Source organism: Pelobates fuscus, chromosome 3 (genome assembly GCF_036172605.1).
Source record: "Pelobates fuscus isolate aPelFus1 chromosome 3, aPelFus1.pri, whole genome shotgun sequence".
NCBI classification, from domain to species: Eukaryota; Metazoa; Chordata; class Amphibia; order Anura; family Pelobatidae; genus Pelobates; species Pelobates fuscus.
The window spans coordinates 228,423,187-228,438,634 of NC_086319.1; the positions used below are offsets into that span (position 1 = coordinate 228,423,187).

Genomic DNA, 15,448 nt, shown 5'->3' on the forward strand with positions numbered 1-15,448 from the left:
GGTTTTTACTATATATTGGGGCTGATGTGTATTGTAGTCCTTGCTGCTGGCCCAGCAGTGATGGGACTAAGCGCAGGACTTCAATTTTTGTATTTGTATTTACTTTGTATCACACAGCCTGGTTACAATGCTGCTGCCCATCCCATGTGTTCCCTATTAAGGGTTAATAAGTATAGGGGTGTATATAAAAAATACCCCTTTCTGTCTCATTAGAGATATCTTTGCCAGAAGCTCAAGGAAGCAGGCTGAAGGGTCAGTGTTAGGACCCGCTTAGGGGGGTCTGCCTTGACGTTGGCAGGCGGGCATTCCCTCCAATGGCCATTGGAGCAACTAAATGACCTCCATTTGTCTAAATATACATAGGGATTAAGGAGAAAGCGCAGATAACATTTTCTTTTCTTTGGTTTTTACTATATATTGGGGCTGATGTGTATTGTAGTCCTTGCTGCTGTCCCAGCAGTGATGGGACTAAGCGCAGGACTTCTCTTTTTGTATGATCTTGCTCATGTTTACTGTATCCCTACCTGGTGGAAATCTGGGGTTGTGAGAGATCGGGTATAGTGGAGATGGCGTTGGTGTGAAGTTACCTAGTGGGTTTATTTTTGACCACATTTCAAGAGTGGCTCCTATAGTGGGTAGTTCCCTTGGTATGTTCCCCCTTGCCTGCGTATATGGTCCAAGGGAGATATTTAAGAGGCGTTAATATTTGTGATTGTTCAATTTGGACCCAAGCCTTAGTGCCATCCTCTTTTGACCACTCTAGAATCCTCCCTAGGTGTATTGCCTTATGATAATTCTGGATATGGGGGCAACCCAATCCCCCTTTCTCCTTTGGTTTAGTTAGTAAATTGAGAGCTATTCGTGGACTTTTTTCGCCCATATAAATGTTGTGAGCATTGACTGGATTGAGCGAAAAAAGGCAGTCGGGATGTGTGTAGGGATAGTGTTCAGTAAATATAAAATACGAGGAAGAACATTTATGGATTTAATGGATATCCCATCTATCTAGGTCCTTTTTGATAGATGTTAGTAATTCAAGGAAATTTTCTTTATATAGAGTTTTGTGTGTATTGGTTATTTTTATCCCGAGATATTTGATGGTGTGGGGTGCCCATTGGAACGGGTATTTGCTTTTTATTCTATGTATTTGCCCCGGGGATAAGTTGATGTTCAGAATTTCGCATTTGTCAATATTGATTTTGAAGTTAGAGATTTTACTATACTCATCTAAGACTGTTGTCAGGTAGGGTAGACTATGTAGCGGATTTTCAATAGTGAAGAGTAAATCATCGTCGAAGGCCGATACTTTGTACTCATGTTGGTGGACCCTGATGCCTCGTATGTCGGGTGCCGGCGTACGGCTTGTAGAAGGGGCTCAAGAGACAATATAAACAATAGGGGAGATAACGGGCAACCCTGTCTAGTGCCGTTACTTATCGTGAATGGCTGTGGGAAGAAAATAGATGGCTCTTATTCATTGGATCCATCTCTTACCGAAACCCATCGTCTCAAGTGTGGTTATGAGAAAGGCCCAGTCCACCCTGTCAAAAGTCTTTTCCGCATCAATTGCCAGGAGTAGTGTTGGAGCTTGGGTATTTGAAGAGCAATGAATTGAATTTATAATTTTGGATGTGTTATCCTTTGCTTACCTAACAGGGACAAAGCCTGCTTGGTCTGGGTGGATCAGATCTTGGAGAAATGGTTTAAGTCTAGAAGTCAGCATCTTAGTAAAAATCTTAATATCCACATTAATAAGGGAAATTGGCCTATAACTGGCGCATTTCTCCAAATCCTTTCCTGGTTTGGGTAAAAGAGTGATTGTCGCCTCTAATGCCTGTCTCGGGATATGGTTGTGGTGTGGAATAGAGTTTATCGCTTCTAGCAGGTGTGGATTAAGCTCTGATTGGAACATCTTATAATATGAGGCTGAGAACCCATCAGGTCCCGGGCTTTTGTTATGTGGGATCTGTTTCAAGGCTAGTCTAAGTTCGTCTAATGTAAAGGGCTCTTCTAATGATCTCGTCGCCATCGAGGGAAGAGTTGTTAGATCCCTCCTCCTTTAAGTTGTTTAGTGAGGTGTAATATGCATGGAATGTATCGGCTATTTCTTCTGTGGTATACGCAAACGACTCGTCCGAGCGTTTGATATTGGGAATGTAAGTGAGTGTTTGTTTTTGTTTTAGAGCTTGTGCGAGCAATTTGCCGCATCTATTTCCCTGTGCATAATACAAATGTTTCGTCCAGAGGATGGCTTTCCGTACCTTATCTTGTAATAGCAGTTTGAGTTCTGTCCTAAGGGCAATTAGTTTGCAGTAGATCGCATCGGTCATGTTAAGTTTATGTGACTCCTCTAGTTGTTCAATTTTTTCGTGGAGTTCGTCAATCTGTTTGTTTTTTTCCCGTTTGATGTGTGCTCCCCATTTTATTAGTTCTCCTCTTATTACTGCTTTATGCGCTTCCCATTGTATAAAAGCGGAGGTATTATGGGTTTTATTTTCTTGGAAGTAAAGCCTGATTGTGTTATGTATCGAGTCTTTAACTGTTTAACTTTAACTTTAAATCGTTTGGAGTAGGTTGGGGTTGAGTTTCCAAAAACCCTTGGGGCGGGGGAGGGAGGGGACATTTAATGTGAGGTATATAGGTGAGTGGTCTGACCAAGTCATTGGGCCTATGGAGGTATCTGTTACTAAGCCTAAGTCTCTGTGGGAAATCAAGAAGTAATCTATCCTGGAATAGGATTTGTTCGGGGCTGAGTAGTGTGTGTAGTCTTTTGTCGTTGGATGATATATCCTCCAGCAGTCTGCTAATTGATGTGTGCGGATGATGTGTTGCATTTGTATTCTTGTGGCTGTGAGATGTGTGCTGCTAAGGGATGTGCTATATTTTTTGGCATCTAGCGAGATATTAAAGTCACCCCCCATGATAAGTAAGCCATTAGTATGTTGTTTAATTTTGTTCAAGATTTTTCTGAGCGCCCCGCATTGGTGTTTATTGGGGAGGTATATTGACACTAGAGTAATTGGTTGTGTTCCCACGGTTCCTTGTAGGATGATAAATCTGCCTGATTCGTCTGAGATGTGTGAAGAGTAAGTGAAAGGTTCATTCAACCCTATCATTATTGCCACACCCCTGGATTTGCTCTTATTATAATTGTTATAGTAAACTTGCTGGAATTTCAGGTGTTTAAGTTGTGGGGCCCCTGGGCCTCTTAGATGAGTTTCTTTGAGAAACGCTATGTCTACTTTATTTTTCACTAGGTCTGTTAATACCATTTTTCTTTTTTCTGGAGTATTAAGCCCTCTGACATTTAGGGAGCATAATCTCAATGAGCCCATGTTCCAGATAACGTCTAATCTAGGCGCTTCGTTGAATGTAGGGTAGTGGCGATTGTATCTAGCGCTATGAGTATGTGGTGCGTACGTGGGTAGGAGGTTACCATGTTGTGGGAACTAGTATGTTCGAGGACGTATTAGGTGATCTATTAAAGCACAGGAGTTTAAAAAAAAATAATACTGTAAGAAAGATAACTATTTACAATTCTAACTTAAGTATGTATCGAACTTGGCATCCTACGAGGGGTAGTCCCAGTGGGAGGCAAAACTTCCTCGTGGAATCTTAGGGGTTTGAACAATGTCGCTATATAGATTTATAGTTATTGAAAGGTGTTCAAGACCCCTAAAAAGGAGAAGGTACTGCTCCCTGAGTGTACCCAGTAATTATGTACTGGCTCAGGAGTGATGAATTTACTGACGCAGAGGAATTTATCTGTTATTTAGTTACCACTCAGGACCCTTCCTGGTCCTATTTTGTGTCCGGTGGGACCGTGGACACTAAGAATCTAAGTATGAAGTTCATAGTAAGTTTAATTCAGGAGCGGGTCAGCTGTAAAAACTCTGCATTTAGGCAGCTTCCCCTTAGGCGGAGAAGTGACACTTTGTGTTGGCAAACTGGACAAATACTATGTTATATTATCATTGAATTCAGCTGTGTCAGATTTGTATCGCATGGTATTGCGGGTTAATCATCTCTTGGACCTAAGATATGCTTTCTTGGTGCGACATTACAGAGCATAATATTATAAACATTCAGTTACATTAATATTCACTAAACATTGATACCATCCTATCTGCAGTTACATAGAACTTTTGTCTACTGCTTATAGTTACCACTTCCAGAGCCCTTGAGATAAGTGAATGCGGTAGTGATAGTCCGGTACCGAGAATGCATATAAACACTGTGGTCAGTGTGCTACTGTTAAGAGTAATTTCTTCTGCACTTAATTTATCTTCCTCGGGGTCATTGGTGGTCTCCTGGGTCTCAGAAAAGGAGAAGCAGGTGGGGTCTTCCATGTCGGTCTTCTTCTCGGGTCTGTTGCTTGGCCTTTTGTTCTTTGAGGCTGAGGTTGAGTTGGGTCGGGTTCTGATAGGTCGTACCAGTCCTGAATATCTACATTGGGTATACCCAGGTGCTGTGTGAAAGCCTCTGTTTCCATCGCCGAAGTCAGTGTGGCTTGGACTCCTTGATGGGAGGCTGTCAGCGAAAAAGGACAGCCCCATCGATATTTGATATTGGCCTGTTGCAAGGCCTGTGTAAGTGGCCTTAGGGTTCTTCTCCCCTTCAAAGTTAGCCATGCTAGATCTGGGAGGAGCAGTATTTTCGTGTTGTTGTAAATTATTTCCACAGTGTCTCTGGCATGTCTCATAATGGCTTCCTTTTCAGAGTAGTAATGTACCCTGCATATCACATCTCTGGGGGAGTCATGCGGTATGCTTTTAGGCCTCAGCGCCCTGTGGGCTCTGTCTAGTAGAATAGGTGTATCTTCAGGTCTCTGTAAGATTTTGTTGAATAGAGATTGCAGGATAAGCTGTAGGTCTACAGGAATTCCTTGTGATTCTGGTAATCCCCTTATTCTTATATTGTTCATACGCCCTCTATTGTCAAGGTCCTCTGTATTCCTCATAATGTATAGAAGTTTGGTGTCCCTTAGTGATTTCGGGCGAACCGGGCGAACTGCCATAGACTTCAATAGGCAGGTGAATTTTAAAACCCACAAGTTGTTTCAAGGGGACTAACACCTGGACTGTGGCATGCAAACTCCGATCCGCGGCTGCATCTTGCAGCCACTTAGTAGATAACTCCTTAATTCCCACGGTATTAGGGAGTTATCTACTAAAAGGCTGAAAGACCTAAATTGGTATTTCAGACACATTTACTAATACTAAGTAAAGATTACTTAGTATTAGTAAATTATGCCCCTACTTGCTATACCGCGAGTAGGGGCATGTCTAGTAAGCAGTGAGCAGCCAGTGGCTGCTCACTGTAAAAAAAAAACACAAAAAAAAACCTATTGGCCCCCACCCCTGTGCGACGGGTGGGGGCCATTAATTACAATGGGGGGGAGGCCCTACTGTCCTCCCCCCGGCCCCCACCCCTGGGCAGCGGGTGGGGGCCATAAAGATAAGGAGGGGAGGACCTACTGTCCTCCCCCCCCGGCCCCCACCCCTGGGTGGCGGGTGGGGGCCATAAAGATACTGAGGGGGGGACATACTGTCCTCCCCCCCCACCCCCACCCCTGCGCGGTGGGTGGGGGCCATAAAAATAATGAGGGGGGGACCTACTGTCCTCCCCCCGGCCCCCACCCCTGAGCGGTGGGTGGGGGCCCTAAATACTAAAAAGGGGGGGAACCTAAGGTCCTCCCCCCTGGACCCCACCCGCCGCTCAGGTGTGGGGGCCCTAAATACTAAAAGGGGGGGGGACCTAATGTCCTCCCCCCGGCCCCCACCCCTGAACGGCGGGTTGGGGCCCTAAAAAAATGTCCCCCCCAGGTGACTAGGGGTCCCCAAATCCCTAGTCACCCCCCCCAAAAAAAAAAAATGAACCCCCTACCTACCCCCTCACCCTAAAAATAATGAGGGGGGGACCTTTAACTAAGTACCTGTAAAAAAAAAAAAAAAAAACTACCATTCAATGTTTTCTTTCTTCTAAATCTTCTTTTTTCAGCCCCAAAAAAGGCCAAATAAAAAAACCATAATAACCGACGCAATAAAAAAAGAAAAAAATCAATAAAAAAAAAATCCATGTTCACCCATGGAGTGCTCCGCGCAGACTGAGCTCTGCAGGGCGGGGCAAGGCTTATAAAGCCTTGCCCCGCCCTGCAATTAGGCTCAGAGCACTCTGATTGGTGGGTTTAAGCCATCCAATCAGAGTGCTCTGACAGGTAAATGAAGAGATTGACAGGTAAGTCTCTACATTTACCTGTCACAGCACTCTGATTGGTTGGTTTGAAATCCACCAATCAGAGTGCTCTGTGTCATTTTACACAGCGTGGGAACGTTCTTTGGAATTTTCCCACGCTGTGTAATTTGACTCATAACTCTCTGATTGGTTACTTAATCCACCAATGAGTCACCAATGAGTGTTATGAGTCAAATTACACAGCGTGGGAAAATTGCAGGGCGGGGCAAGGCTTTATAAGCCTTCCCCCGCCCTGCAGAGCTCAGTCTGTGCGGAGCCCTCGCGGGGTGAACATGGATTTTTTTTTTTTGCGCTCGTTTTTTTTGGGGGGGGGTTATTATGTTTTTTTTATTTGGCCTTTTTTGGGGCTGAAAAAAAGAAGATTTAGAAGAAAGAAAACATCGAATGGTAAGTTTTTTTATTTTTTTTTACAGGTACTTAAAGTTAAAGTGCCCCCCTCATTATTGTTAGGGTGAGGGGGTAGGTAGGTGGTTAATATTTTTTTTTGGGGGGATGGGGTGACTAGTGGTTTAGGGACCCCTAGTCACCTGGGGGGGCATTTTTTTTAGGACCCCCATCCGCTGCTCAGGGGTGGGGGCCGGGGGGGAGGACATTAGGTGTCCCCCCCTTTTTAGTATTTAGGGCCCCCACCCGCCGCTCAGGGGTGGGGGCCAGGGGGAGGACCTTAGGTCCCACCCCCTTTTAGTATTTAGGGCCCCCACCCACCGCTCATGGGTGGGGGCCAGGGGGGAGGACCTTAGGTCCCCCCCCTTTTTAGTATTTAGGGCCCCCACCCGCCGCTCAGGGGTGGGGGCCAGGGGGGAGGACCTTAGGTTCCCCCCCTTTTTAGTATTTAGGGCCCCCACCCGCTGCTCAGGGGTGAGGGCCAGGGGGGAGGACCTTAGGCCCCTCTTTTTAGTATTTAGGGCCCCCACCCGCCACTCAGGGGTGGGGGCCAGGGGGGAGGACATTAGGTCCCCTCCCTTTTTAGTATTTAGGGCCCCCACCCGCCACTCAGGGGTGGGGGCCAGGGGGGAGGACATTAGGTCCCCCCTTCTTAGTATTTAGGGCCCCCACCCACCACTCAGGGGTGGGGGCCGGGGGGGACAGAAGTTACCCCCCTATTGTTTTTTTTAGGGCCCCCACCCACCGCTTAGGGGTGGGGGCCGGGGGGAGGACAGTAGGTCCCCCCCCATATCATTGAGTATACTTTGACAACCCCCCCGCCCCACCCCCAAGCGGCCGGTTGGGGGGTTGTCAAAGTTTACTCAATGATATGGAATAGGGGCGGACTGAACATCGCATATGTTCGCCCCCGTGGCGAATGCGAACAAGCGATGTTCGCCAGGAACTGTTCGCCGGCGAACTGTTCGGGACATCTCTAGTGTCCCTGCATTCTTGGTTGCGTTCTATGGCCTGTACCCTGTCATATAATTGGTCTCTGTCTTCTTCCAGGTCCCCCACCCTGCTATTCACTTGACTGATCTCAGAGGACAGCGAGGAAATCTAGTCCTGCATAGAGAATTCTAATTTAGATAGCATGCCTTTGGATGGTAAGTTTTTTAATATTTCTTTTATATCTGCCATCCCGCATTCTGGCAGTGGTTCCGAGCCTTCCTGGCTGAGTGGGGAAGAGCAGTGAGGGGAAGATGGCGTCTACAGGCCTTCGTCTATGCCCTTGCCTAGTATTTTCACCGTGTCGCGAAAATATTTGTCCAGACCACCGGGATTTTATTGTGTGCCCAGGTCCGGGTTGGTCTGGGATGGATGTGGTTTCTTTTTATTGCCCATAGTGTAGCTGAAACTGCGATATTTGTCCAGTTTTGTAGCCACCGGCGGGGAGCTCAGAGCAAGTGCATCCGTTCACATGAAACTGCGATATTTGTCCAGTTTTGTAGCCACCGGCGGGGAGCTCAGAGCAAGTGCGTCCGTAATTTATATATATGTTAAACAAACATCTGCACACCAGTGAAGCCATAAGAGTTGATTTTCCCACAGGAATCACAAATTTGCAGTGATGTTACTACCACAAAGGATTCTGGGTGGGCATATGCAAATTAGTTCAACAAATAATTTTTGCCTCATTCAATTTTAAACATGGATACCTTTGAGTCTGTGTTTGTTATATACAACAGTTTTGAAACACAACTTAGGAAAAGATGCAAAGCCAGTAAACCACTCATGGACAGCTGTTTCATTGTTAATGCAAAACATCAGCATGAGGTTGGTTACTGGCTGGCTAGTAAGGCTTGGCAGTGCTTGTGAAGCAAAAATCAAAAAAGGTATGGTGGGGAAAAATTGTGATTGAAAACCCCTTCCACCTTTAAATATCTATATCTATCTATCTATCTATCTATCTATCTATCTATATATATATATATATATATATATATATATATATATATATATATATATATAAATAAGCATTCTTTTGCACTCTGGCTTAAATCCCTCAAATGCCGAGTGCTTTTAAGCCTGGGTTTCTATTATCTAAATTTCCAAAAAGGTGGCTGCACTCACAGTCCTTTCAGTTTCCAATCTTTATCCAATAATTAAAAACGATCATCAATGTTTCAGTCCTCCGTTCGGGACTTATATTGTTGATCCTGATGAAATTTCCAAACTAAGGACTGAAACGTTGATGATCATTTTTAATTATTGTTTATTTATTATTTATTATTGAATAAAGATTGGAAACTGAAAGGACCGTGAGTGCAGCCTCATATTTGGACATTTATATATATTGAGAAAGGGTAGCTGTCCCAAGCTAAGAAAGGGTAGCTGTCCCAATCATAGTAATGACACGATCAATCAATAGAATTTAATTGGAAAAAATTGTAGTAACCATGACAACTAAATGAAAGCAAGGCACAAAAAATCATGCAGCTGATATGTATCAAAATATATGAGATAACGACATACAAAATACATTTCACAAGAGTATGGGGTGTATAGGCAGCACAAAAAGAAAAACACAGAATACGTAAAAAAGGAAGAAGGGTACATATAAAAACCCTACCAAAAACAGATAACCATATTAACCATATATGCTTCCAAGTCAATAGGTAGAAAATAAATATAAATACAAATACTCATGCAAATAGCAAAGACATACAGAGAAATATGGTTGCTGTTTTTGCTCATATATCCTGTGTTTTCTCTTTTGTGCTGCCTATACTCCCCATACTCTTGTGACATTTATCTATGTGGTTACCTAATTTCTGTAGATCCATGTCAGCTACATGATATTGTCAGGTCCCCTGGCCGCTCACCGCTTGCGGCGGCTCCTGTTGCCTTGGGTCCCACCGGCACTTGTCTTGTCAGGCCCCCTGGCTGCTCGCAGCTCGCGGCGGCTTCCCTTGCCACGGGTTCCGCCGGCACTCGTCCTATCAGGCCCCTTACCTGTTTAATGCTTGTGGCGGCTCCTGTTGCCACGGGTTCCATTGGCATTCACATATTTAAGCATGCACCATGCTTGAATATGTGCCTGAGTCAGCCACCTGACACGGCACATAATAATAACGTCAGGGCTAAGACTGTAAGGGTCAAATACCTTCCACGTGCTGTAATTAATTCTAAGTGGAAACTATCCAATCAGAAGTATTCTAAGCATATTTAAACGTACCTCCTCCATGTCGTGTTGCCCTGTTGTGGTCTTCTGATAGCCCAATAGTGTTTACTTTTTGGCTCTGTCTCTCGTTTACTCTGTCTTGTCTGATCCTTGACCTCGGCTTGTCCTATAGTTGTTCCATATCGCTATACTCCTTGACTTTGGCTAGTACACTGACCTACCGTATATACTCGAGTATAAGCCGACCCGAATATAAGCCAAGGCCCCTAATTTTACCCCCAAAAACTGGGAAAACGTATTGACTCGAGTATAAGACTAGGGTGGGAAATGCAGCAGCTACTGGTAAATTTCTAAATGAAATTATATCCTAAAAAAATTATATTAATTGAATATTTATTTACAGTGTGTGTATATAATGAATGCAGTGTGTGTGTATGAATGCAGTGTGTGTGTATGAGTGCAGTGTGTGTGTATGAGTGCCGTGTGTGTGTATGAGTGCCGTGTGTGTATGAGTGCAGTGTTTGTATGAGTGCAGTGTGTGTATGAGTGCAGTGTGTGTGCATGAGTGCAGTGTGTGTGTGTATGAGTACAGTGTGTGTATGAGTGCAGTGTGTGAGTATGAGTGCAGTGTGTGTGTATGAGTGCAGTGTGTGTGTATGAGTGCAGTGTGTGTGTATGAGTGCCGTGTGTGTATGAGTGCAGTGTGTGTATGAGTGCAGTGTGTGTGTATGAGTGCAGTGTGTGTGTATGATGCAGTGTAAGTGTGTGTGATGCAGTGTGTGTTTGTGTATGTGTTGCAGAGCCTTGGTGGGGGGTGGGCATTTTTATTATTTTTTTTAATTATTATTTTACTTTTTTTGTTATATTATTTATTTATTTTTTATTTTATTATTATTTTTTAAATTATTTTTATTATTTTTCGTCCCCCCTCCCTGCTTGATACATGGCAGGGAGGGGGGCTCTCACTCCCTGGTGGTCCATTGGATGGGCACTGTGTAGGAGGGGGCTGACAGAGCTCTTACTTACCACTCCTGCAGCTCCTGTCAGCTCCCTCCACCTCCGTGCCGGTCTGGTCAGCACCTCTGTCAGCTCCCAGTGTAAGTCTCGCGAGAGCCGCACTATGACCCCGCGGCTCTCGCGAGACTTACAGTGGGAGCTGACAGAGATGCTGAACGGACCGGCGCAGAGGAGAAGGGAGCTGACAGGAGCTGCAGGAGAGGTAAGAGCTCTCTGCCAGCCCCCTGTCTGCATTATGGCAATGTAAATTGGCATAATACAGACACTGACTCGAGTATAAGTCGAGTTGGGGTTTTTCAGCACAAAAAATGTGCTGAAAAACTCGGCTTATACTCGAGTATATACGGTATCTCCTTTTGCATAGCTCGGCCACTCCTAGGACCGGTATTGCAATTTCTCCTCCTGTGATCTGCCCGTGTGTCTGGTTTCGGAACCATGACAGATATATTGCGTCTTATTGTCATTGCATGTCATGGTCACCACAGGTTTTTTTTTTTATTGAATTCTATTGATTGATAATGTCATTACTGTGATTGGGACAGCTGTTGGTTGGGTGTCTACCCTTTCTCCTTACATACTTATTATCAGGATTACAAGTTGATCCAGCACGCAGAACTGTGTCAAACCTAGGACTAAGGATAACATATAACCGGACCTTAGAATGCCCAGACTTAACGTATCCAAGAATAGTCAAAATACTAGCTGAGGTCAGGAACACAGAATCAGACACAACGATGAGGGAAAGCCAAAAGTCAAGGATACCAGAATTCAGGGAAGTCAAAACTAAGCCAAAGTCAAATACCAGAAATTTAGGATCAGGAACACACTCTCGGATTACCAACAGGATGAAACCACGACAGGGCAATGAGCAAAAGGAGAACTGGGTTTAAATACCCTTCCCGTGGATCCAATTAGCTGTAAGCAGCCTTTGACCCCAAAAGCAATGACCAGATTTCCATGTGCATGATTGCTGCTCAGCACAAACCCTCCTGTGGATCTGATTGGCCATGACTGGTCTGTGACCCCAAAAGCAATTACCAGGTTTCCATGTGCATGTTTGCTGCTCGGCACAACTTTTCCTCTCAGGATGGTAAAGTTGCCCGGCACAACTTTTCCTGTCAGGATAGTAAATGCCATTAACCGCATTTTTATGTGCGGATGAATAGATGACACTTATATGGTTCACTTGTGACCTGTATACATGACTAACATCTCATGGCTGAAACATTATATTTCATCTGTATCCTTTGATCCATAATAATTAAAAATGTTTCTTTTCACACTACATTGTGATGCCTGTGGCTGCTATTCCTAAGTTGTTTCCGAGGGGCGTCAGACCACCCTCCACAGAGCTCCAGTGTACACATTGCTTGTGTGCAGCATTTCATTTACTTTGTGCAATAATCAAAAGTTGTTATTTCTGACTTAAGCTATTATGTACCTTGTGCAGTTCTCACAGTCTAGATGACCAGCAAAATATTTGCTATCATTTTCGAAAAAGTACTGGGTTTGCTCAGTTATACAGCTTTGTTTTGAAAGAGAAGCTGAGAAATCGTCATCATCAAATTCAGCTGCAAAACAAGACAGCATGCTCACAAATTATATAGGGAATGTACACATTTAGTATTATTAGAAAAGACATATGATTTTACCTTAAATATTTATTTTACTACCTTTAGGAGAATTAGAAAAAATAACTAATTATAATATCCCATTGCCAAGTTATATGTGATAGCAGTTTCCCTTATTTAATTAGCTATAGCAAAGTTATATTATTACAAAATGTCACACAGTTAAAATCCGATTTGTGGAAAACTCGTATGTTGACCCATTGCTGAAACACCATACAAAACATTTATTTTGGGCAACATAAACTAATATACATAAGAATTTAGAAAACTAAATTGAATATATTTCATCAAATACTAAGCTAAAAATACTGAATTAAGGCTTGCACATAACTTTTCACTTTTGTGATCAGTTATTAATATCTGAAAAATAATACTACTCAGTAGAGATGTCGCGAACATAACATTTTCCGTTCGCGAACGGAGAACGCGAATTTCCGCAAATGTTCGCGAACTGGCGAACCGAGCGAACCGACATAGACTTCAATAGACAGGCGAATTTTAAAACCCACAGGGACTCTTTCTGGCCACAATAGTGATGGAAAAGTTGTTTCAAGGGGACTAACACCTGGACTGTGGCATTCCGGAGGGGGATCCATGACAAAACTCCCATGGAAAATTACATAGTTGATGCACAGTCTGGTTTTAATCCATAAAGGGCATAAATCACCTAACATTCCTAAATTGTTTGGAATAACGTGCTTTAAAACATCAGGTATGATGTTGTATCGATCAGGTAGTGTAAGGGTTACGCCCGCTTCACAGTGACAGACCAAACTCCCCGTTTAACGCACCGCAAACAACCGCAAACAGTCCATTTGCACAACCACAAACTCCCCATTTGCACAAGGTTGGATACCAAGCTAGCCATGTCCCGTTCCTTGTCCTCACTGATGACAATATCATCATCATCACACCGTATGTCCATGTGTGTAATGCTGCCTCACTAAGACATATCCCTGTTATCTACATCCTCTGGCAATAATGGTTGCGCATCACTAATTTCTTCCAACTGATGTGTAAATAACTCCTCTGACAGATCAAGTGAAGCGGCTGTGGTGCTAGTGTTGGTGGTGGCGGCAGGCGGGCGAGTGGTAACTTGAGAGGTGCCCGAAGCTAAGCTGGAGGAGGATGGTGCGTCAAGGTTCCGAGCGGAAGCTGTAGAAGATTGGGTGTCCTGTGTTAGCCAGTCAACTTTGTCCTCAGAACTTTTCGAGTTCAGGGTACGTGGCCTTTGAACACTGAGCATTATTCTAGGGCCAAAGGGAATCACAGCACCACGACGACGACGGCCGCTGCGGGGCAGCCTGCCTCTGCCTGTCATTTTTTTTTCGATATTAGTGGCACTGTGCACTGGCAGAAGTTGGCAGAGTAGATGCTGTAGGCCTGACACACATGCTTGCAGACAACTAACTGCTATTCAATCTATTACAGTCAAAATTGTATATATATATTTTTTTTTAAATGTACACTACTGTTACACCAGATATGAGTTGCACTGGTGTGACACTGTGCCCTGGCAGGCCCTGAAATGCACACGTGTGAAGGAAACTGACTGTTATTATATTACAGTCAAAAATGCAAGTTATTGTGACACCAGATATGAGTGGTGGCACTGGGCAAGTCGGCACAGTATACGCTGTGAGCCTGACACACACGCTGGCAGGCAGGCAACTGCAATTAGATTACACAGAAAAAAAAAAAAGCAGACTGATGTTCTAGCCCTAAAAAGGGCTTTTTGGGGGTGCTGTCCTTACAGCAGAGAACAGATGAGTCCTTCAGGACTGTAGTGGACACTGAATACACTAGCGTAGCTATCAATATCCCTATTAAATCAGCAGCAGCTACACTGTCCCTCCTCTCACTAAGAATGCAGCGTCCAGGGGGCGGGGCCTAGCTGTCATGGAGGAAAGACGCACTTTGTGTGAGCTCCTTCAATATCTCACTTTAAGCAGCTATCAACAAGCGAATTTCACCCCAGAAGGGGATGACCCAGCAATGTTGCTCCTACCTGACCGACCCGACATGCTTAATAGCGGTCAGCAACTCGACAGAGTCTTACTTACCTCCGCGTGGCAAGTGTGGCCTGGTGCTCACCGGGTGGGAGAGGCGGCCGATCTCCCGATCCTGGGATGCCCAGGAGCAGCTACTTCCCAGCAGGAGCTCCGTTACCCCCCCTCGGACCGGTGGGGGTTATCCCGGTCCACCCCTGAGAGGCTGTCCGGAGCTAATGGACGCACAGAGCACAGCCGCCCAGGCTGACATACTCATGTGCGACTCTCCCAATATGGTGGCAGCCGCGTGTCCTCCTGGTACCAGCAAAGCATGGCAAGATATTGAGTCTAAGCTGGACAGACTCTTTAATCAATTTTGGAAGCAAATAACAAGCAGGAAGCCCCAACAAGCTCCACCACAGCCCCAACAAGCTCCACCACAGCTAAGCGAAGCAGTCCCCATTTAAATCCACCAACGCAAAAGGCGTCGAAGACGGGACCGGAGGCACAAACAGAAATGCAGAGCCTGCCCTACGTCAAGCATTCGCCTCCACCTTAAGCCACCACAATCCCGCACCGGACGTGAAGCACCACCGGGACAGATCCGACCACCCGACAAAACAAGCTTCCACCACCTCAAGCCGCGAACCCGGCACTCAGCCAGAGACTTGCCTTTGTTGTTCCAGGTATCAGCGACTCCCAGGGTCTGCACCTGGCGTCCAGAAGGTGTCAGATGAGCACAAGCAGTAACCAGCAGCCTGCCAAGCATGTCCCACTATAGCGTATCCTCCACACCATGCCTTTGATCACATGAACTGCTCTCTGCACATTAACTAATTGTAAAGTAGCAAGCGTTTAAACATGTCATTATTTCACCTCCTAAAGAGTTTATTGTTGTAGTTCCTTACATGCCTTTACCTTAACCGTTCATGTATTATGTTATTCACTAGTCTCATCTCATGGGGCGACTCACATTTGGTTTATAACTAGTGGTGGAGCTGCTG

The 15,448-nt window shown here is 44.8% G+C and overlaps 1 protein-coding gene across 6 annotated transcripts in view; it reads right to left on the reverse strand.

Annotated features, from left to right (window-relative positions):
• CACNA2D1 (calcium voltage-gated channel auxiliary subunit alpha2delta 1) overlaps window positions 1–15,448 on the reverse strand; it is a 699,121-nt gene that overhangs the window by 14,550 nt on the left and 669,123 nt on the right. For all 6 annotated transcript variants that reach the window (XM_063448181.1, XM_063448183.1, XM_063448182.1 and 3 more), the window contains one exon: window positions 12,264–12,393. In XM_063448181.1, the coding sequence (XP_063304251.1) occupies window positions 12,264–12,393 (130 nt within the window). The remainder of the gene's footprint in view (window positions 1–12,263; window positions 12,394–15,448) is intronic.